The sequence below is a fragment of the Notolabrus celidotus genome, chromosome 5, assembly GCF_009762535.1.
Source record: "Notolabrus celidotus isolate fNotCel1 chromosome 5, fNotCel1.pri, whole genome shotgun sequence".
NCBI classification, from domain to species: domain Eukaryota; kingdom Metazoa; phylum Chordata; class Actinopteri; order Labriformes; family Labridae; genus Notolabrus; species Notolabrus celidotus.
In genome coordinates, this window is record NC_048276.1 from 20,414,160 (window position 1) to 20,435,047 (window position 20,888).

Below are 20,888 nucleotides of genomic sequence, written 5' to 3' on the forward strand. Positions count from 1 at the left end.
TACAAACTGTAATGTCTGAGCTTAATCAAGTTAAGAAAGAAAGGTCTTCGAATTGACGTACTGGCTTGGCTGGTGGCAGCATGGCTGCTAGTAGTCCCAGGATCCTCTCTCTGGAGCACTCTGAAAACACCTGCTCCTGGAGGGGGATCTGTGGCAGCCTCTCACGGGTCTCCTTGACCATGTCAGATGTTGGTGAGATGACTGTACCTGCTCCAGACTCTGAAGCTGTGAACAGTAAAGACAACAATAAACATACAAGGCTGATGCAGACAGCTTGGGGACACTGTACTCCCAACACATCCAAAGCTGGAACCCAGTGAAAGTAATATGATTGCTTACTTCTGACCACAGGAGAGAGGGGGTCCTCACTGGACACTGAGGGTGTCTGGCTGAGGCTGGGGGAGTCCAGGGTGTCCTGGGCAACAAGCTTCATTTTATCCCTTTCTCCGGTGCCTGGAGGAGACGATACCTCAGGAGGAGCTGGAGGAGGAGAGCCCACTTCTTTTGGCTTTTTCTCCTTACTGGACAGTTTGCTCTGGAGGTGAGAGGATAACAACAATTCAGTGTTGTGTATGGCCCAACAACAGTCACCCTTGAACTTTTTGGATACTCAATAATGTATCACCTTCATTATAAAATGTAAAAGTGCATGTATGAATATCGCATTCTTTTTATAAGTATTCTTCCAAACAATGCAACCTGTCTACTTGTGATCTAGTTTCTGCCACCATAATGCCCCACTCAAGACTGGGACTTCTGTTCCTCACCTTGTCCTTTGGAGAGGTTGGGGAGCAGATTGCCGCTGTGGATCCAGGCAGAGAGGAGGTGTCAGTGGCTGTACTGAGATCCTGAGAGGACTCCGGAGAGACTGGACACATCTCACTGTCAGAAGACGAGTCATTGGACAACAGCAGAGCGAGCAAGGCCGAAGAACGCAGACCTACGTGAAAGATGGTATGGAAAAGTTTGTCAAAATCAGATCAGATGTTATATCTTTTTACAAGATGCTGAAAATTAAAAGTTAACTTGCTGAACTTGCAGCTACTTTAGCTCATTGCAAACAGTTAAGGTATTTTTGCTTGTAAAATCCTAAAATAAGATCTTATACCTGGACTTTTCAGATTAATGTGACTTATGACTGAGATATTCTGACTGTTACAAATCAGATTTTTTGCAGTGTAGATCTGCATTTTTAAAATATGTTTTTTTTTTGTCTTGCACAGAGTTTAATGAAATACTTTCATCACCGTTGTGTCTTTTAAATAAACATGAAGCTAGAGCTACATTGTGGTTACCTTTGCTTACCTTAGAATGAAGACAAAGGGAAAGACTAGTCCAACTCTTAACAACCTCCCAACTCTTTATCTAAAATGACAAGCTCAGTCTTGCCACTCCAGTATATCTCTCTAACTGTTCACTTTGTTATGAGCCTCTATACTATGCAAAGCTTGCCCTGCAGACTCTAGCTTCATATTTATCACACATACTTAAAGAAAGGAATGATATTAACTTCTCAGTTTTAGAACTAAAAGCAATTGGCAAATTTTCCAAAATGTCAAACTGATCATTTCAAATCTGAACTCTGGGTTTGCCTTACCTTTGCCAGTCTGCCCCTTTAGCAGGCAGTTGGTGATGAGCTGGGAGCAGCACATCTGCAGATCTGAGGCTTGGCTCAAAGTGTTGTTGTCCAAAGACTCTCCCTCTGACTGCTTTTCACTGCTCAGCTCAGACGTGTAGAGCGCCAGAGCGGCAAACAGGAGCCAGGAGTAGTTGTGGATGTAGGGCTGGATCAGGCGGTGACGGTCACTGATTCGTATCGTCACCATGGGGTACACTGTGATCCGATGAGTTGGCAGGTGGCTAAAGATGAGAAAATCCAACAATTGTCTATTTAAAAAACCACAGGTTAACAATTTTAATTGAAATGTTTTAACAAGATCAGATTGAACTTGAAATGTGTCACCTGTCAGGGTATTTCTTTGCATGGTAACAGCCAAAGCACAGGTCGAAGTCCTCACAGACGTTGCAGTTGATCCTGCTGCCAACAATCAGTCCCTGACAATGGTCACAGGCATACTCCATGTTCACCATCTCATGGTCGTCCTCATGGCCTTCAGGCTTGGCTCCACCTGGTTATCGGCACACACACATTCAGCGTGAGTGGAGAGGTGGAGTATATCATTCAATTAATCACTAGTGTAGTGCTTTACAGCGACCACAAAACAAGAAACAGCTTATTGGATAAACAAATAAACAAACAAACATGATACAAAGTAAAGGACAAAGTTGAGCTTACTAAGGAAGCAGGTTTTGCAGAGGTCCATGTCCATACACTGCAGACACCGGTAGCGGTGCCAAGGCGCCATCCTCTCACAGCCATCGCAGGAGATCACGACATTGAGCAGGTCACAGTAGCGAGCAATGAACATGTGCATCTGTGGGCAGGACAAGATAATTTATTTAATGCATACAGAATTATAACCATCCTATTTATATTTAAATTCTTTAAAATTTAGAGAACCTCAGTCATTTGTTTTAGCACAATGCTAAAGAGAAAGATGGGCTGAATACAAATGTCTACTCTTTGAACTTGTGGACTGGCTTGCAGACTTCAGTCATAATGTGCAGTGTTCAACGCAAAACCTTCAAGTCTGTAAATGTGGCTTTTTAAGAAAATTACAGACTTTGCGATTTAACCATGATGAAGCTGGTTAATGTGTGGTCTGGAAAACATCAGATTATAAACATTTAAATTGGGATGTACTTAAAATGCTAATAATAGAATGTAGCTCAAAGCACTGCTGTGCCTGTGTATAGACTCAGAGCAGACTGCATGGCTGTGCTCATGTTGTAACTTTGAAAAGAGATATTTGACATATTCACAGATGTTCTGCAGAAAGTATTATCTGCTCTTTTCCAGAAAAAAATGAACAAATAGAGGCATTTTTGGCAGCTGGGTTAGAGAATGAGTGCCATTTGTTTTCCCAGATGCAGGACAGTTTTCTTGATCTCTAAACATTTGTACTTTAGTCTCTCATGCTCTATGACGTACCTTTCTCCTGTCCTCTATGGAGTCCTCATCATCGATTTTGTCGTACCACTTCTCAAACATCCCGTCCATGCACTCATCCATCCACTCCTGGTTCTTCTTGTAGTCTGAGATTTCATCTTCCTCTGTCCATTGACTGAGTGAATTTCAAAAACAGAAAAGATGTAACATCTATACATGTTTAAGAGGTAGGGATACTGTTTAAAATGTTGTATGAAATGTCAAACTACATCATGCAGCAAAAAAAAACGGTTTAGGCTGTTCATTTTCTAAAATACTAGCTGTGTCTCTAGCTACCATCAGTCACTGTTATTAACAGATAAAAGCATCTGTTAATGCCTAATTTTCTGTGATGTGTTTTGTACTACCTGATGGCAATGTCATGGACACTGATGTTCTCCTGGGACATGCTGAGCAGAAGCTCAGGAAGCTTGATATCCAGGAAAAGAGGAAGGTCATGGATCTCCCAGCTTATGTCTAAAAGGTGCAACAAGCAGGTCTGCACACAGGAGAGAGCCGGCAGCAGGGCTCTGCAGAGCAGTGATGAGGGTCGATTAAACCACAGGACAAATACTTGGAATCACATGTTTCACAATTTACCACTGCTTTTAAAAATAGTTATGCTTGGATACAGTGTGTTATGAGGATTGACTTACTTCTCATTAAGGTTGCTGAAACCTTGAGCTGCTTCCACAAGCATGAGCACCAACTGATGGTAAGAACGCCTCACCTCCTCTCCGAGCTTCTGCCCGCTATCTGACAGCTGAGAGAAATAACTGAAAGAGACAAAGCCGAGAGAAACTTCAGTGTGACACTACAGTACAGGTGTATGTTTACAGGTTTTTACACTATTTATTTTTCCTTCTCATATGCAGTAAGAAATCTAATGTGAAGTCCAATGAGGTTTCCTTGACCTTTGAGGCATTCTCCTGTAAACACTGCAGTATTTTGCACTTCTTCACAGGCTTTATCTTTCGACGCCTCAGGTTGCTGCTGACTAACAACTTCCAAACATAACAAATGACTATACTCCACCTCCAACCGAAACCTTGTGTACACACATACCTGGTGAAGTCTTTCTGACATGCCAGAAGCTCCTGCAGAAACAGGATGCAGGGGGCTTGGAAGAGGTGTGGCTTTCCCAGGGAATGTAAACACTGCTGAACCATCTCCAGGACCTTACACACGCTCAGCGCCTGGGCTTTGCTTAGGGAAAGGGTCTGAAGAATGCTACAGGAGGAAGAACTGGGTTACTTAACTCTGTAAGGTACAACAACACTCTGGTACAAAAGCAGATGACTGAAGGTAGGTTACCTTGCTGTAGTGAGAGCCTGATCCCTTATAAAGTTCAGGATGTGTTTAAGGATTGGGTAGCGATCCTTCACAGAGGGGGTCAAACGGGGCTCTTCTATAGATCTGCAGGATAGGAGGCGGAGGCGAGCTTGGCTGAATGGAGCTTTACGAGGGAAGGTGGAGGGTGAAGCAGGTTCACCTGGCTGGGAGGACAGGCTCTCTGTGGAGCCTCGATGACCCTGCCTGTCGTGCCCACATGAAGATGAGTTTTGGGCTTGGACACCACGGGGCAGGCTATGTCCTGATTTGGCATCACTGCTCTCCTCTGCCCCTGCAGCCTGAGGTCCCAGAGAGGAGCTGGGCTGAAAGTCCCCTTCTGAGATCGAACTTGAACGGAGGAGTGGAGTGTTGCTGCCCTCTGCGGCTTTGGATGAGTCATTGTCCTGACATGGCACTCCACACGGAGTAAATCTGAAGAGCAAGAGGCTCTTCTCAATGCACATCTCCGCTAGAGAGAAAGAAACAGAAGTCAGGGAAATATCTGAGAAATACAGCAGGATTGTATGCCTCGCTGACCAGCTATGTTTCAGTTTACATCCACTCATGGATGGCATCATTCTCATTAAATAAAATAAAGGCTGATGATGGGTAACATACAGCTCCAGAAAACCACCCCAAATATTTCTTGAGATTGTCATCTCCACACTTCATCCTTGAATTCAACTGGACATTTGTGTCGATCTGGAAAAAATACCCTTCATGTGTTAAGGGTAAGGGAGAACGGGGTTGGTTGGCACCTGGGTTGGTTGGCACACTTGTTATTTCTCGCCACCAGAGGGCACTGTCTCTCAAATTGGGGTATGGACATTTCCAGAATTAGGATCAGAGCTCACCTACATAGTCTTCTCTGCAGTAAGACAGCTGAACTTGAGGCGAGATGACTTTTTGTGTTTTTCATGTCAAATTGTAAATATTCAGCTCCTCAGTATTTTTCTTCTAGGCTTTTAAACGATGGGTTTATAACAAAACAAGCGTTACCCTTACAAAGTGTGAGGGGAAAGCTTTAGTTTAGATTTTTATTAGCTAGCTAAATAGTTGTTAGATGGCTGTTAGCCTTGATGCTAGCAAAAAATTCCAATTGGGGTTGGTCGTCACATTCTCTTTGGGGTTGGTTGTCACATGTAACAACCAACCCCTATGTTGGCAAAATCATGCATGGTGAAATGAGTTGGAGTGTGCAGACCCTACATTTCCATCACTGTAACTCAGACAGTGACTGCATGTAGTTGAGTAGGCCATTATTGATCGGCCTATTTGTTTTGTTCTTTATGTTGTTATACAGGCTGGCCTAAAGATGTGTTTCCTGTTCATGTTCCTTGCTCATTTTATGTTAAAATGCATTAAATTATGTAGGCCTATCACTTGTCAGTGCAATTAAACTTTCAAATTTAGTTCTGCCTTCTTGCCTTTTATAAAAGATTTTTCCCATTAAAATACCATTGTGACAACCAACCCCATAGTGTGTGACAACCAACCCCATAGTGTGTGACAACCAACCCCATAGTGTGTGACAACCATCCCTGTGATGGGGTTGGTTGTCACAATGTGTCAGAGTGTCTTTGATAGTTAATTGCCTCTTTGTTACAATGAGTTGGAAAATGAGAGGGATACACATTTCAAGCCAACACCTTAAGCTTCAATTAAATGTATGAATGACTATTGAAAGATGTTTTGATAATGAGCAATCATCAAAACAGTAAAAAGTTTGACAACCAACCCCGTTCTCCCCTATATTGTATTCACAACAATGGAAACATGAAAACATCCTCCCATCCCCCCATGCCTGACAAGAATTGATCAAAAGATGATTTGACATTTGGCTTTACAACAGTTGAAGTCCTCACCTAGTGTCTCCATGGTAACTTCATCTTGGCCTCCTTCCTTCTCATCGGGAACATTCATTTTACCGACGAGGTATCTTTGCTTCATCTCCAACTGATGGAAAAAATAAAAGTGAGTCAGTAATGTGATCAAATGTCAACTCAGCAGCAGATAATTTATAAAAGATTGAACTCTCACCATCCATGTCCTGATGCTGTCTGCCAGCGAATACACCTGCACAAACTCTTCACTCAGACACGACCTGCAGTCCTGATTAACTGCTCATACAAGAGCAAAACAAATGTCAGACATCAACAAGTTTAACAAACTGTAAAGATTTAGCATGACATGGCACTTTTGCTCAGTACCCACTAATCACAGACAAGCATTACCGTAGGTCTTCAGAGCATGGTTGAGTGCTGGTGTGTGATAAACCATGGCAGCCCAAATAGCATTCACAGCCTGGTCCGTCTTTGACCCAGCAGCAATCTCATTCCTCATCGGCTGTTTCCTGCAGGACTGCATGAGGGTCTTCATCAGCTCTGTTTTGCTGTCTGTTGGTTCCTGAGATGGGTTCCACCGGGCGAAGTCCTCCAGGAAGCTCATTAACTCATCCTGAGTCCATGAATTTGTCTATAATTGTTTAGAAGCACGTTTTAGTAACTGAGGTTATGAGCAGTGTAATAATAAAAAAACGGACCATGAAGCTTCTTAAGAGCTGGACATGTTAGAATTCCCCATACCTGGTCTGCGAGAGGCTTTGATTGATTCTTCTCTCTTGTTTCAAACAACCCGTGCCGCAGAATGGGTTTCCATAGAGGAGAAGACTGAACATGAGACATTTTTCCTGGTGGAAACTCCTTTACAGAGCGTATCTCTGGAAGAGACAGAAACAAACACATTTCAGACCTTCAAGCTGTCATAGAGGACTGGAAAAAAAGAGCATGAAGGTTTTTATTATTGTTATAATCATTCTTCTTCTTCTTCTTCTTCTTCTTCTTCCTTCTTCTTCTTCTTCTTCTTCTTCTTCTTCTTCTTCTTCTTCTTCTTCTTCTTCTTCTTCTTCTTCTTCTTCTTCTTCTTCTTCTCTTCTTCTTCTTCTTCTTCTTCTTCTCTTCTTCTTCTTCTTCTTCTTCTTCTTCTTCTTCTTCTCATTATTATTATTATTATTATTATTATTGTTATTATCAGATGCTGCCTGGATGGCTGTTTGTTTGGAACCCATAACACCGACTACATTAAATCATGGATGCAAAAAAAACGACCTCCAACTCAACTGTGAAAATCAACAATCATCGGCCTCAAACCTCAAAAATATCGCCGTCTACGTCCATCTCTCTCTTTTTCCACCACTGAAACCCTAATCCACGCCTTTATCACTTCCAGACTCGACTACTGTAATAGCATTTTCTATGGCCTTCCTTCAAAACAACTCAACAAACTACAATATATCCAGAACTCTGCCGCTCGCCTGCTCACCCACACCCGCTCCCGTGACCACATCACCCCTGTCCTCCAAAACCTCCACTGGCTCCCCATCAAACACCGCATACATCTTAAAATCCTCCTCCTCACCCACAAAGCCCTCCATAACCAGGCCCCCTCTTACCTCACCAACCTGCTCCACACCCCCTCCCATAACCTCCGATCCTCCAACGCCCACCTCCTCTCCCTACCACCTGACACCAAGCACCAAACCTGGGGGGACAGAGCTTTCTCTGTCGCCGCCCCCACCCTCTGGAACTTCTTACCACTAAACATTAGAACCTGCCCCAACCTGTCCACCTTCAAATCACTCACCAAAACCCACCTGTTTAGAATTGCTTATAATGTATGATTGCTTTTAAATGTATTTTATTCATGTTTTTATTATTCTGTTGTTTTATATGATGTTTTATCCTCTGTGCAGCGTCTTTGAGTTTTTAGGAAAGCGCTTTATAAATAAAATGTATTATAATTATTATTATTATTATTACATTAGATGGAAAATACAGCTACTAAATAATAATTATCATACTGTAATTTACAATAAGAGTTGATGAGATTAGAATTGAAATCAAGTAAAAGAGACTTTCTGGCAAGATATGTTCATATGTGTTTGCATCTCATTTATGCTAAAACTAAAATCCATTCCCTCACAAAACTCTAGCTCACAGACTTTCATGGGATCAAGCTTAGAGATCAGTCTCACCGTGAGGAGATTTCAGGGCGAGGGTTCTGGAAGCGAGTCTACCCATCAGACGAGCCACCAGCAGCTGCAGGTCCGACATCCAAGAAATAGTGATATCTGGGAGACCCAGGGCGGTCACTGTGAACTTGTAACCCCACTCGTTATTACTACTGTCAGAGTGAAAGAGGAACTGGAGCTGAGGGCCGGCGTCAAATGTCACTTTCTGAGAGAGCAGAGGGAAACAACAGACAAAATGTGTGAAAATTCCGCAGCAACATGATTTCATATGAAATAAGCTGAATAAGTTCCTATTTCTCACCTTTGGCCATTTCTCAGTTCCAACCTTCATGTCATAGCGGACCTTTCCACCTCTGGAATCCGTAAACTCCAGGTAGTCATACCTGTGAATATGAAGAGGGTAAAGGACAGGTTACAAAAACCCTCACTGGGACATCTCATTATGTAGTTCTTCACTTTGCTTACCTCTTCTCTGTCTCACAGCGCTCGTCAAACTCCACCTCAAATGATGTGGCACCGGGGCAGGCGAATATGCTGGTCTCGTGCCGGCTGTTCTCGTAGTTATGAGGGGACTCCAAGTTCCAGGTCCTCAGCACCACAGGCTGCTGAGGTTGATGCCAGCTCTCCTGATCCACCTGATCCAGTGACGTAGTAATAGTGAGTGTTTGTTAGAGTCAGGACTGCTAAGTACGTACATATCAACCCTGTACAGTACGGTACCTACACACTTGGGTATGTCTTTATACTTTTAGTATGACACTACAGGTAAGTGAGGGGGGAGAGCCTTTGAGGTGGCTGAATGCTCGTCATATTATACTTTTACTTTTACTTTAGAAAAAAACAGTGTGGTTACGATTACTGGCACTTAGATTACATCTTTAAATCAGGTTTATAACTTTTTTAGGGATTAAATGAGTATTTTAGTATTTGTACTTTCGCTTTGGTAAAGCCCTTGAGCTCTTGTACAAACGTGCCACAGTAGTATTCAGTAATGGTTCTAAACAACAGAGCAGCATAGGTAAGAGTTTCTTAATGGGGGTCCACCAATCTATGCCTAGAGCTGAAAACTATAGAAGTAACCTGTAAACTTTGTTTCACTAATATATGTAATATAGCATAATCAAGATATCTATAGACACTTTGACTATAAACATCATCTCTGTAATCTTTAAAGTGAGAATGATGCTCTACCTTTAATATTGGTGTGGTCTTCCTCAAGGGAGTTGCTTAGGACCACTTCTATTTTCAATATATTTCTAAATGATTTACCTTACTCTGTTAGAAATGCTAATGTAGTTATGTATGCTGATGACTCAACTCTGTTCTGCTCATCTCCAACACTACAAAGGCTGAGAGAGAATCTTCATGTAAAGTTTTTAAATATCTCTAACTGGGTGAAAATGAACAAACTAGTACTAAATATTGCTAAAACTAAATGTATCGTTTTTTGGTAGTAGAACCACTGTTGCCAATGCTTCAGCACTCAATTTATCTATAGATGGGATGTCAGTCCAGCAGGTTACTAAAACCAGATTATTGGGAGTCATCCTAGACAACCTTCTGTCCTGGTCAGACCACATTGATTATATTGTATCCAAGATGGGAAAGAGCATTGCGGTCGCCATGAAATGTTCTGCTTATGTTCCACAGTCTTTTATGATTGATGTTGTTCGGTCCCTTGTGCCGTCACAATTGTAGTACTGTCCGGTTATCTGCACTAGCGCTGCTAAGAAGCACCTTAAAAAACATCTGTGAGATGCACAATCAGTTACATTGGCTGACTGTGGAGGAAAAAACAAATATCCTGAACTTCATGCACAACACAGTCTGGAAAAACACCCCAATCTCCTTTCAAGAAAAGCTGGTGCACATAGGTTCGCGCCACAAGCACACTACGCGTCAAGTGAGTTCGGAGCTCCTGGCCTTACCAAGCCCATGGTCAAATTCCTTGATGCAAACTGTTTTTACAGAGGTTTTAATGCCTGGAATACGCTTCCCAGCGCAAATAGAAAACTCAAGGACAAAATCTGTTTTAAAAAAGTCATCAAAAGATTTGTTTTAAGTTTGAGGTAGATTCAATTATTATCTGTTGTGATCTTCTGACTGTTTCGGTATTCTTTGTGTTATTTTCTATTTCTCTTTTAGAGTATTTTATTCTCAGGGTTGCTATGGCTTATTTCATGTTCAGCAATACTTATCATATCTTTTAAGATGTTTTGAATTGTGATAGTAAATTACTGTTTTTCATTGTTATGTGTGGACCCCAGGAAGACTAGCGACCACATTGTGGGAGCTAATGGGGATCCGAATAAAGAATAAATTACAAATCAACAGGTGTTCTAAAAAGATACTAATGAGCCTAACTTCTTACAATTGAAATAATCAAATACAATTGAGTTGTTTCTTGTGGGCATTTCTCCACTACCTCCTCAGCTTTAACTAGTTATAATCAGAGCTTAACATTAGACTAACTATCAATACAAATAGCATGGGCCCTTTGAACAGTACAGCAGTGTCCCAAGAGTGTGTGCCAGCTATTGTTGCGTCTGTAAATCACATCTCTCCGTGCCCCAAAAAACTTGTTTGCATTATCACCTCTTTGTTCACACTCAAACAGTGAGATGAGAGGTTGTGTACTTGCAGTGAGTGTGGGCTGACCTTAGAGAAGATGTCTCCCGTATCACTCGACAGGCTTTTGAGCAGCTGGACCAGAGAGGAGAAGCTCTTGAGCAGCAGGCTGTGAGGGATGTCCAAAGAGCACAGCTCCAGGAGTAAAATCATCTGCAGTAACAACAACAAACATCATTTAGGATGTACAGATATATACCTGGGAATGAAGACTGTTAAAAAACGGATGACAACAATGTATTACCAGTTGTCTGAAGACCGTGGCGAGGATTGAGCTGCCAAGTTTTTCAGTGATTTCAGCACAGGTGAACTTCTCCAGCAAGGTACCAAGGATTGCTTTGAAGCTTCCCAGGAACTGATCTACATCTAAAAATACAAAGGGGAAAACAATCACTTGTTTCTGAAGCATTACATCTTCTCCATGAGGACTTTTAGTCTGTGATGTAACTGAACCATTAGAACCCTCACTTTCAGAGCCGAATGTAGATTTTTCATTCTATTTTTTATTTTACCATGCTCAGGGTGACATAGAGCAGGTGTGGAAAACCCAGCAAGCGGTTTTTGAGTTTTACCAATCAAATGTTTGATTTTGGACTAATGAATCCTGTTTTGAATGAACCAAAGACAATGCTGCTAATAATATATAGCCTACACTGAAATGTAAACCAACCGATTGTCACATGCATCAGGAACTTTTTTCAAAATTATTTTGTTGAAATTAAGTTGCTACACTGATAGTTTGAGATTCACAGTTGACTGATTTTTGAAACGTCTCTGTGTCTTACATTTGAGTAGGATGTCTCTGGCCAGCTCCATAGCAATGACAGTGGAGGATCCTGTTTTGAGCTGCAGGTAGCACCAGGACAGCAGACTGCCCTGGAGAGCCCAGAACAAGGACAGCAGCACAGTCCTGCTCGCACCTCTGCTCTCATCCACCATCATCACCTCACACTAGGAGACAAGAGAGGAGGTAGTTCAATAAAGAGAAACATCATGAAGGTAGAGAAGTAAACAGCTCATAAATGGTGGATAAATATATGACACAGTTGAGATGTATGGTCTGTAACAGATGTCTCACCTCTCTTATTGCCACCAGCAGCAGCGTCTCCATGACTGACAGAATGGGGCTGATGTCAAAGTCTGAAGGGGCTCCTTTAGGTGGGAGCAGGAGAAGGCCACTTGGATCCTGGTCACTGCACAGATACCACACAGCTTATAATAATGTCCTGTGACCTGGATGTGTATGAAAATAAGGATTTGTGTTTCTTGTCTGCTTACCTGAAGTAATTACAAAGAGATTCAAACGTCACCTTAACCGACTCTGGTTGATCCTCTTCTGTAATATTTTTCTGTAAAAAGCACATTATGATTTTAATTTATCCCTAACAGAGTTATGTTTATATATTACACATTTTTCTTTTATTAACTCACCATCATGTGGAAGAGTTTGTCCCTCCTGACGTGTTTATCAGGGAAGAAAACAGCTGCTCCGTTCAGAATGGCCTTGACTGCTTCTTTGTGCAAAGCTTTTTCTACTACTTTCTCACCCTCAGACCCATCCACCACTGTAACACAAACAATTCAGATATTACTGCTGAACCTGTAATGACTTCAGAACAGGAAATGTTCTGCTTTTCTACATGAACTGTGTGCTAATTTTGCACCGATATGACCATGCAGAGCGTCAGCATAGGCTTCTTTCTTTTCACAAATCATATAAATAAATAATATTTAACATTGCTCTAAATTTTCAACCAGTTTTATTGCAGACCTCATCTATTCAGATGTGAAACTCTGCTACATGTGTTGTTGACAGTGCTATCACTATGGGGAGTCATCACTCCTAAAAGACAGTTTTCACATCATCATGTAACAAAACATATACACAGATGCAGTGACAGCAGAGGATGTCCTTCCTGCAGCACTTCTACACCACTATCATCGAGTCCATCCTCTTCTCTTTCATCACAGTTTGGTAAGCTGCAGCCATCGCTAATGACAAAGGCAGGCTGCAGCATATCATCTGCTCTGGAGAGAAGGTGATTGGCTGCACCCCTCCAGGACCCTGAGGCTGCAAGTAGGATTGAGACTGACCCATCTCTCCCTGCACACAAATTGTTTGAGGATCTCCTCTTAAGCACGACCAATACCTCACATCACAACAACAGTTTCTTCCAAGACCCTATATGTTGCATTACTGAAGCATCATATCCGTCAACACATCTGGTGGTAAACCTGATTGTGATCTTAGTAAAATGTAGCTTGTATGCTACAAAGATTTCTTAAATTCTGAGAAATCAAACACAGTAATCTGCGATTGTTAAACCCTCAAACAAACACCTTGTTTTCCCTTACATGTTTATAAGCTGAGTTAGTCCTTACCATGGCAGAGGTGAGTGTAGAGTTCCCACACAGCCTTCACAGACTCAGACTGAGGCTCTGTACTGCTGGATGTGGATGGACCGGCCGCTGCTGTGGCTCCCTCCTCTGGCTCTCTGCTGTCGTCTGGGCTCCGGGGCTCCAGCGGATTGGGAAGCATGGGGAAACAGTTCTGCATCAACTGGAGCAGCAGCACTCTGCTCTTCAACACCTCCTCTCCCTCACTGAGAATAAGACAAACAGGGGTGACCTCAGTCAGTCTTTTAAAAGTTGCAATCATTTTTTTTTAAGGAATTCACCAGATTAAAACAATCTATGTACCTTTCAGCAAATCTGACAAATCACCCTCTGTCCCTTCTTCTTCGATTACAAAACATTGATCCTTCAGGTTTTCAATGTTGTAAACATCAGAAAGTATAGTTTACTAGGTCTCTGATATCTTTGGGGCACTGGTTGCATAAGTCTTGTTTGTTTTGCCATACAGTTGATAGCTGTGCTGATCTAACAAAGCTGCAGTGTGAGACTTTCTCTTTTAACAGTTTTAAAATCCAGCCTCAAACTAAAGAGTCTCGACAAAAGTTCTGCTCTTTCAATCCATATTAATAAAGCCAAATTCAAAGTATTCTTGTGATTATCTATCCATCTTTCCAAGCTGAAACTGTTAGCCATCCACTTAGCCTTGTTCTGGTATAATGCGTTGTGTTTACTGACCAATCAGAAGCTGTGTTCCAAACTTCCTGCCAACCGTTACAAACAGAAAGAAGTGCTGATTTCAAATTGTTAATAAGATAGTACTTTCCCCCGACTATTATTGGTTGTTTTAAATCTATTAATAGCAGTAACCTATTGGTTGGCTTAAATCTAATAAAAAAAACTTTCTTTTTTATTATTTGGACAGCTTTGGGGACACTTAGTGTGAAATACATTTTTATGGTTTCATTCAGTTGTTACAAATTTTATTTGGCCTTTGGAGAAACGAATTGACCAAGAGTGATGTCAGAACACAAGCAATTTGAACAGCCTATTTGATGTCTTTCATTGGATCATTTGCCCCGGTTGCTCATTGTGGTCGTGTGATCTGTAACAACAGCATATGGCTACTGGCTTTGCAACTTTTTCACAAAGCTAACATACAATCAGTCATTTTAGGTTGGAACAATAGAAACAAGCACCTCATACTGCTAGAGACATGGCTTAATGAGTGTGCACTTGTCCTGTTTCCAGAGAGCCTGATTTTGCCAAATCCTAATTACAGAACTAAATTATGATATTTCTAACTAAACTAGTAAGTGTGCAGGTACAAGAACCACATGTGAGAGCACTACAACTCACATCTCCCTGAGTTTACTGTAGAAGCTCCAGAAGAGGTTCAGACCGAGGCTGCTGAAGTCCAGAAGATACTTCTGCTTGAAGTGAGAGGCATCCTGCAGACATGGGGGGGGGAGAGAGAGAGAGAGAGAGAGAGAGAGAGAGAGAGAGAGAGAGAGAGAGAGAGAGAGAGAGAGAGAGAGAGAGAAACAATTGTGAACAAAAATACAAAGAAATCTGATCATTTTGACATTTCAGTAGTACAGTTAGAGGAGATGCTGCAATTTCTCCTAATGGCCACAAGAGGGCAGACTCAGACACAATTAATAAATGAATGTATGATGTGAAAGTGAAAGACAGTGAGAATAACATTTAGATTAGTCTTTTGAACCGTACATGGTAGTTCTAAAGTCTGATACAAACAGTCTCATGGTCGAGTCTCTTTCATGGTAAGTTCTGTGTCACACAACGATAAACGTCATAAACCCTGAGAATTTCCTGTTACAAACAAGATTATTCTAGTTCTTCTCCCTCTTTTTTTTCTATTGTTGGTGTCGTTTAGAGTGAGATCATTTTAAAGCGTAATGGGAAAAAATAGTTGGTCACAGTCACCATAAGCTCTCCAGCCTCAAGTTAAATGTCAGACTAGTTAAGAACTTTTCAATACCACTTAAAATGAGTTCAGTGCCAACATACTACCAAGTGTAATGGAACCAAAACTCTAAAATAGGACTAGATCCAAACAGATCTTTAATTAAACGGGAAGGTTACAAATTCAAACACAATGTATTTATTGTAATGACTGCATAATCTAATCGTATAGAAAATAATTGAGCTAAATTTACAGCAATCAAGTCTTCAGGTCTACATGCACAGATAGTTGCATAACGAGCTGAACCAGCGGAAATAAAACAACACAAACCTGTCTTGTCACATTATGAAGGAAGTGTGAAAGTCACCTCAGTTTTTTGTCAAATCAAAGTTAAAGTAATTAAATTGTCTAACATAAGCTGAACATTCAGTGGTTACCATGTCTCGTGTTAGCTGCTGAATGAAGAATAGTGTCTTGTTAAGAAGACAAAGGCCGGTGACACCATCACGGTCAAAGCTCTCTCCATCTGGACTGAGGTCGTCCAGATCTCCCAGCCTCTCTGCTCCAGGGCAAAGGTAGCCACTGAAGGTGAGGGACTGCACCCCGAGACGCTCAGCAGAGTCCTGCCTGGTGCACAGAAACTTCACCATCAAGAACTGGGAAGACAAGGAAACAGATCAGTTAACTGCAAGAGAGAATCAAAAACAACCTTTATTTTTTAGGATACTTTATTTTGAAGCCATTATATTTTGTACTCTATATGTGAAGCCTTAAATAATAGATAAAATGTCGGGTGGCATGGAAAGATATTTTAAGGAATCAATACTTCATGGGGTTAAATAATGCATGAAGAAAATAGAAGATTGGCAGTGCTGTAGTTTCAACTGGATGCAGTTGTGTACCTTTGCAACGCGACACTGCTGCAGCTTGATCTCCACATCGTTCCAGTCATCCTCCAGCTCAAACCAGCCGATTGGCTCGTCCTCTGATTGTGTAGGAGTCCTCACACTGCAGGTCAGGTGACAACATGGTGTGTGAGCCATTCACAAAAACAACCACAGGAGACCCCCACAGTGAGGAGAGGTTTCATCTCTTGGGCTAACTGACTCTAATGTAAGTTACTGTGTATCTAGTTACATGATCTGCTCTCTATTAAACTTCAGCTGTAGTCTGTTAATGAAGGGATGTAAAAGGCATCCTTACTTGTCTTGTACAAACTCTTTGTAAGCCTTGTAGTCCCAGGAGTCATACTTTTTGAACCTCTTGAAATGCTTCTCTGCATCAAAAGAGTCTTCTTCTTTGTACGCAAACACCAAACCACATTTTGATCCGATGGCTCCTTTTCGCACCTTAATGACATAGAAGAGATATTATGTTTTATCTGCAGTAACTTTCAATTCGGGGGGAGGGGGATGTATGGAAATGGATTGGAGCCTCACCTTGATCTTCATCTGAGTGACCTGGAAATTGCTCTGGTCCTCTGTTGACAGGATCACACTGGCCTTCTTCCTGCCACTTTCTGTAAGGAAACCTTCAGAGCAACAAAACAATCAAATTTAACATAAAGATATATTTGAGTATGAACTTAATGTGTAGTTATTTTCTCATTTAGTGAGGCTAGTTTTAGTTGTACCATCCCCAGTGGAGGTCTCTGTGAGCATGTTCTCTGGTCCTGATTTCTCCTCTTTACTCTTCACATCGCAGGCCTGCAGGTGCAGCTGGAGAGGTTTACCTGTAACAAGACATCAATCATTATCCCTCTATTTTCTGTCACACTGCAGGCAACTGTTTGATCATTTTCCATACAGGCTAGGATTTCATTCCTGCACTGTGAAGCACTGAGCTGCAGCCTGGTAACAGAATTAGCAATTTTCCACTGCACACTCCACTAATGCATCTCCACTGTGTAGGCTAAACACTTTCTCTTCCTGGTCCGCGGTTTCAAATGTCCTCCTGTGAGTGAGAGTAAAAGAAGGGCTGGTCACGTTACCGTTGCGATTGAGTAGTCGCAGTCTGACAGAGGCCATAGACACGATGAGGGCGGAGGCCTTGTACTCGGCCTCTAAATGGTCGCTGATGCAGGACAGTGCTTGGAGAATCTTCGCCACGCTGCCCCGGGCCAGAGCGAAGGCAAGGAGGGTCAGCTCTGCATCAGGACTCACACAGCAGCTGCACAGGAGCAAAGAGAAACAATAGTCAGTTCAAGGGTCTAAGTTTTATTTCACCTCTTTGCACAACTCTGCTCCAGGGCATTGTAGTTGTTTTGGCAGAGTGAATATAGTATTGTGAACTACCAAAAATTACAAAACCTTAAAAGTCCAATACTCTCACATGCCCACATCTGTGTTAACAAAAGTGTTGGTTGCTGTAACTTTTTTGACTTTCGTAGCCAGCTGAATTTAGCAATAATCTGTCAGTGACCAGTGTCATTTCACCCTGAAGCATTTTGCTTCAAAACCCTCTCCAGAAAACAATGTGTGATGTCACTAAGACTACGACCATGTTTTATATAGTCTGTGGTTAATGACCGAGACTATTAGGACAGTAGTAATCGATTATATATTATTTTAGGGTCTGTTTAAAACAGGCCAAGGGACAACTAAGGGGCTTCAATTTAAACCCCTATCTACAAAATGAAGACTACATTTGGACAATGTAATGCCTAAGTAAGTAATAAATATATTCTATCGTTAACTGATTCTATTAAATTATTCAAGTAATGCTTTAAAATAAGGATTCTGAACACTGATGAGAGATCCACAGTGTATAATATATAACACAAACTGTGTGTCATTGTCGACTGAATCAATACTCTGGATTTAGCCTGTTTTCACTGCAATGATGTCAGCATTATGAGCTCAGTGTGTCAGTGATGAGTAAGTGTGTTGATGTAATCGTCATTACTCTGCTATCCTGAGGAGAAATCCATCCACCTCCTCCAGGATGTTCAGAGAGAAGAACTTGGGGAACTCTGTAGATGATGGCGTGAGTGACAGCGGTGGCATGTGTCGTAAGGCTTTTCTGTGAGATAAAGAAAAAACAAACCTCAGAACCTGAACTGAAGTATAACTTGAAAGCAAAAGTCATAAACATATGCAAAGTTATGAGTGGTGCATCATACTGTGTGCTCTGAAGGACAGTCTGAGCCAGTGCAGGGTTGGTCTCCATGGATGCAGTGACCAGCGAGGTGAGGAGAGACAGGTACCAGATGGCCGAAGCATCGGATACAGACACCTCTTTACTCTTGGTAATCTGATAACCCAGCGTCTTCAAGCCGTGAATCCGCGTGTCACATCCGTCACTCAGGCACCGCTTAATGTTGATTTGGATGTCTGGAGTTTGATGAAGACATGATGCAGTTAGCCTACTGATGGCTTTCATCATCTGTTTTGAGAATGACTGAACACTACGTTGAGATCAGAGAGGCATATCGAAAACAAATACCAACATGATTTGATTTGATTGCATTACAGAGTTGGCAGGAGATAACAGTTTTTTTTAGCTGAAAAGAAAAGAAACTTCACCAAACTTGACCGTCAATACAACAATTTTACACAAGCGGGAAAATTAGAAGGTTGTCCTTCAACAAATCACTTCATTAACAACTCTAGAGCTTCTCTGAGGAACTTTGGATTTGTGTTTATTTTGGCGCCCCTGTGGACAAAGCAGTTCATCTTATCTATTTGCTGATTTTGCTGATGTATTACTCAATGTAAATTGTTGCTGCTGAAATGGTAAACTAAGGCTGTTTGTGCATAAAATAACTTCATCTCACTCTTACCAGTGTTAGTGGGGACAGACATTCATAAAAAAGCAACTACATGGAAATGATTCACCTTGTCACTGACAGTCTTGTTTGCTTTTTTTGGGTCGAACGGAGGCTGCAGTATTGATTTCAGTATGTTTCATAACCAGTTTAAAACATCTCACAAGAGCCTTAGCATTATACACTGTCAACCAGTTCTAGAGAGGACAACTTTCTGCTCTGGTGAGATGCTGAGAACTACATGTGCTGCAAATAGTGCAGTGAAGGAAGTAATCAAGTTGAAACATCTGTAACTTTGTTGTAACTTACAGGACTGTTGTAACATCTGAATTCTTTAGAATTATTTGAATCTTTGCCAATATGTGATGGTTTCTGTTTACAACTACCTGACTCTACAGATTCTTGCATCATGTCAAATTACTCATACCTAAAGTATATCTCTTAGTAAAAATAGAGCTTGTGAGCCCTATACAAGTGTCGGTGTGGCTGATTTTTTTTTTATATTAAAAGTGCAAGTTTGGCCTACTGGCTTCACAAACAGCCTTCAGAGACCTGAAGCGGAGGATTGAAATCCTTGTTTTAACCAAAGCAAATGGAAAAACAGACCAGTGCTTGGCTTAAAAGTCTTCATTGTAGCTCAATTCAAACCAATGCTCAAGTAAACTAGCCACCAAAGAACCCAGCTTTCTATGAATGCTGAGGTTCTTTTCTGAAGCTTATATCATGCTCTGATCTCACAAGAAGGATAAGATGAATTCTCCCAGGTGGAAACCTCCAGACATATTATATGAAGCCGATGCGTAAGTGTTAAGAACTGCAGTTTAGGGGCGCTGGTGGCCTAGCGGCTCATACAGAGGCTACAATCCTCGTTACAGGAGTTGCCAGTTCGATTCCCGGCCGGTCAACCATTTCCTGCATGTCTTCCCCCGCTCTCTACTCCCCACATTTCCTATCTCTCTTCAGCTGTCCTATACATTAAAAGGCAGAAAGGCCAAAGAACTGCAGTTTATCAAGCGTCCGCTCGAGGCTTGTTGCAGAAGCCCCGGAAACCACATACACGCTTATTCAAAAAAGCAGATGAGCACAATACACATATTAACAGCCCGATTCAAATAACAGTTTCGGTCTGAATAGCTCATACACACATCAGCACACACTGAACGTGGGATTAGTTATTTCTGAAGATATTACATTTACAAGATTTGCCTAATTAAGGACATGGCTGACTTGACTGACAGGCGCACACACTGTAGCTGTTAAGGAGGAGCCTAGAGACTCGCTCCAACTCCACCTCTTTGCCTCATACCTGGTTGACTGAAAGTTAGGTTGGGTCAGCATTTTCAATAAAGCAACTGCCAACGATAAGCTTCAAAACAGCACTTCAGTAACAAATGGGTGACGTCACGGATACTACGTCATGTATTATACAGTCTATGGTTTCTCCACAAGCATAAGCAAAAGGCCAACCAGACCAGAGATGAAATAAACGTACAAAGCAGAGACACTGACAGTTAAATACTCACAGGGGTGTGTGATGTTGGCGTTCTCCAGGAGAGCTACGTAGCCAGTGACATTGCTGGGTATCCGGATGTCTCTGATCTCCTGCAGGGAACGCCGGTTCTTCCCAACAGCAACAGAGACCAGTTGAGGCATGTAGCTGTGGTCATTGGAAGCCACGGCAATGGCCAGACGTCTCAAAACCACATCTGGTTTCATTTTCAATCTAAGGACAGAATAGAGACAAGTTTGTGACTCAGAGTGGATGATGTAAGCAAGGACAAAAAAGCTACATCACATGGACACA

At 41.8% G+C, this 20,888-nt stretch overlaps 1 protein-coding gene across 1 annotated transcript in view; it reads right to left on the bottom strand.

The window, feature by feature from the left end:
* The window catches only part of zzef1 (zinc finger, ZZ-type with EF hand domain 1), a 41,558-nt gene that overhangs the window by 18,633 nt on the left and 2,037 nt on the right, over positions 1 to 20,888 (bottom strand). The window contains exons 5-39 of the mRNA XM_034683292.1: positions 20,608 to 20,807; positions 18,440 to 18,650; positions 18,223 to 18,339; positions 17,309 to 17,487; positions 16,952 to 17,050; positions 16,758 to 16,849; positions 16,522 to 16,667; positions 16,221 to 16,326; positions 15,756 to 15,974; positions 14,751 to 14,842; positions 13,422 to 13,642; positions 12,471 to 12,604; positions 12,318 to 12,388; positions 12,118 to 12,232; positions 11,825 to 11,990; positions 11,284 to 11,405; positions 11,070 to 11,192; positions 8,877 to 9,046; positions 8,713 to 8,794; positions 8,415 to 8,616; positions 6,967 to 7,100; positions 6,616 to 6,856; positions 6,422 to 6,501; positions 6,247 to 6,337; positions 4,364 to 4,850; positions 4,115 to 4,279; positions 3,706 to 3,825; positions 3,418 to 3,579; positions 3,053 to 3,185; positions 2,297 to 2,435; positions 1,964 to 2,129; positions 1,598 to 1,860; positions 768 to 940; positions 340 to 535; positions 62 to 225 (exon numbers count right to left, since the gene is read on the bottom strand). Coding sequence (XP_034539183.1) covers positions 62 to 225; positions 340 to 535; positions 768 to 940; positions 1,598 to 1,860; positions 1,964 to 2,129; positions 2,297 to 2,435; positions 3,053 to 3,185; positions 3,418 to 3,579; positions 3,706 to 3,825; positions 4,115 to 4,279; positions 4,364 to 4,850; positions 6,247 to 6,337; positions 6,422 to 6,501; positions 6,616 to 6,856; positions 6,967 to 7,100; positions 8,415 to 8,616; positions 8,713 to 8,794; positions 8,877 to 9,046; positions 11,070 to 11,192; positions 11,284 to 11,405; positions 11,825 to 11,990; positions 12,118 to 12,232; positions 12,318 to 12,388; positions 12,471 to 12,604; positions 13,422 to 13,642; positions 14,751 to 14,842; positions 15,756 to 15,974; positions 16,221 to 16,326; positions 16,522 to 16,667; positions 16,758 to 16,849; positions 16,952 to 17,050; positions 17,309 to 17,487; positions 18,223 to 18,339; positions 18,440 to 18,650; positions 20,608 to 20,807 — 5,581 coding nt within the window. The remainder of the gene's footprint in view (positions 1 to 61; positions 226 to 339; positions 536 to 767; positions 941 to 1,597; positions 1,861 to 1,963; positions 2,130 to 2,296; positions 2,436 to 3,052; positions 3,186 to 3,417; positions 3,580 to 3,705; positions 3,826 to 4,114; positions 4,280 to 4,363; positions 4,851 to 6,246; positions 6,338 to 6,421; positions 6,502 to 6,615; positions 6,857 to 6,966; positions 7,101 to 8,414; positions 8,617 to 8,712; positions 8,795 to 8,876; positions 9,047 to 11,069; positions 11,193 to 11,283; positions 11,406 to 11,824; positions 11,991 to 12,117; positions 12,233 to 12,317; positions 12,389 to 12,470; positions 12,605 to 13,421; positions 13,643 to 14,750; positions 14,843 to 15,755; positions 15,975 to 16,220; positions 16,327 to 16,521; positions 16,668 to 16,757; positions 16,850 to 16,951; positions 17,051 to 17,308; positions 17,488 to 18,222; positions 18,340 to 18,439; positions 18,651 to 20,607; positions 20,808 to 20,888) is intronic.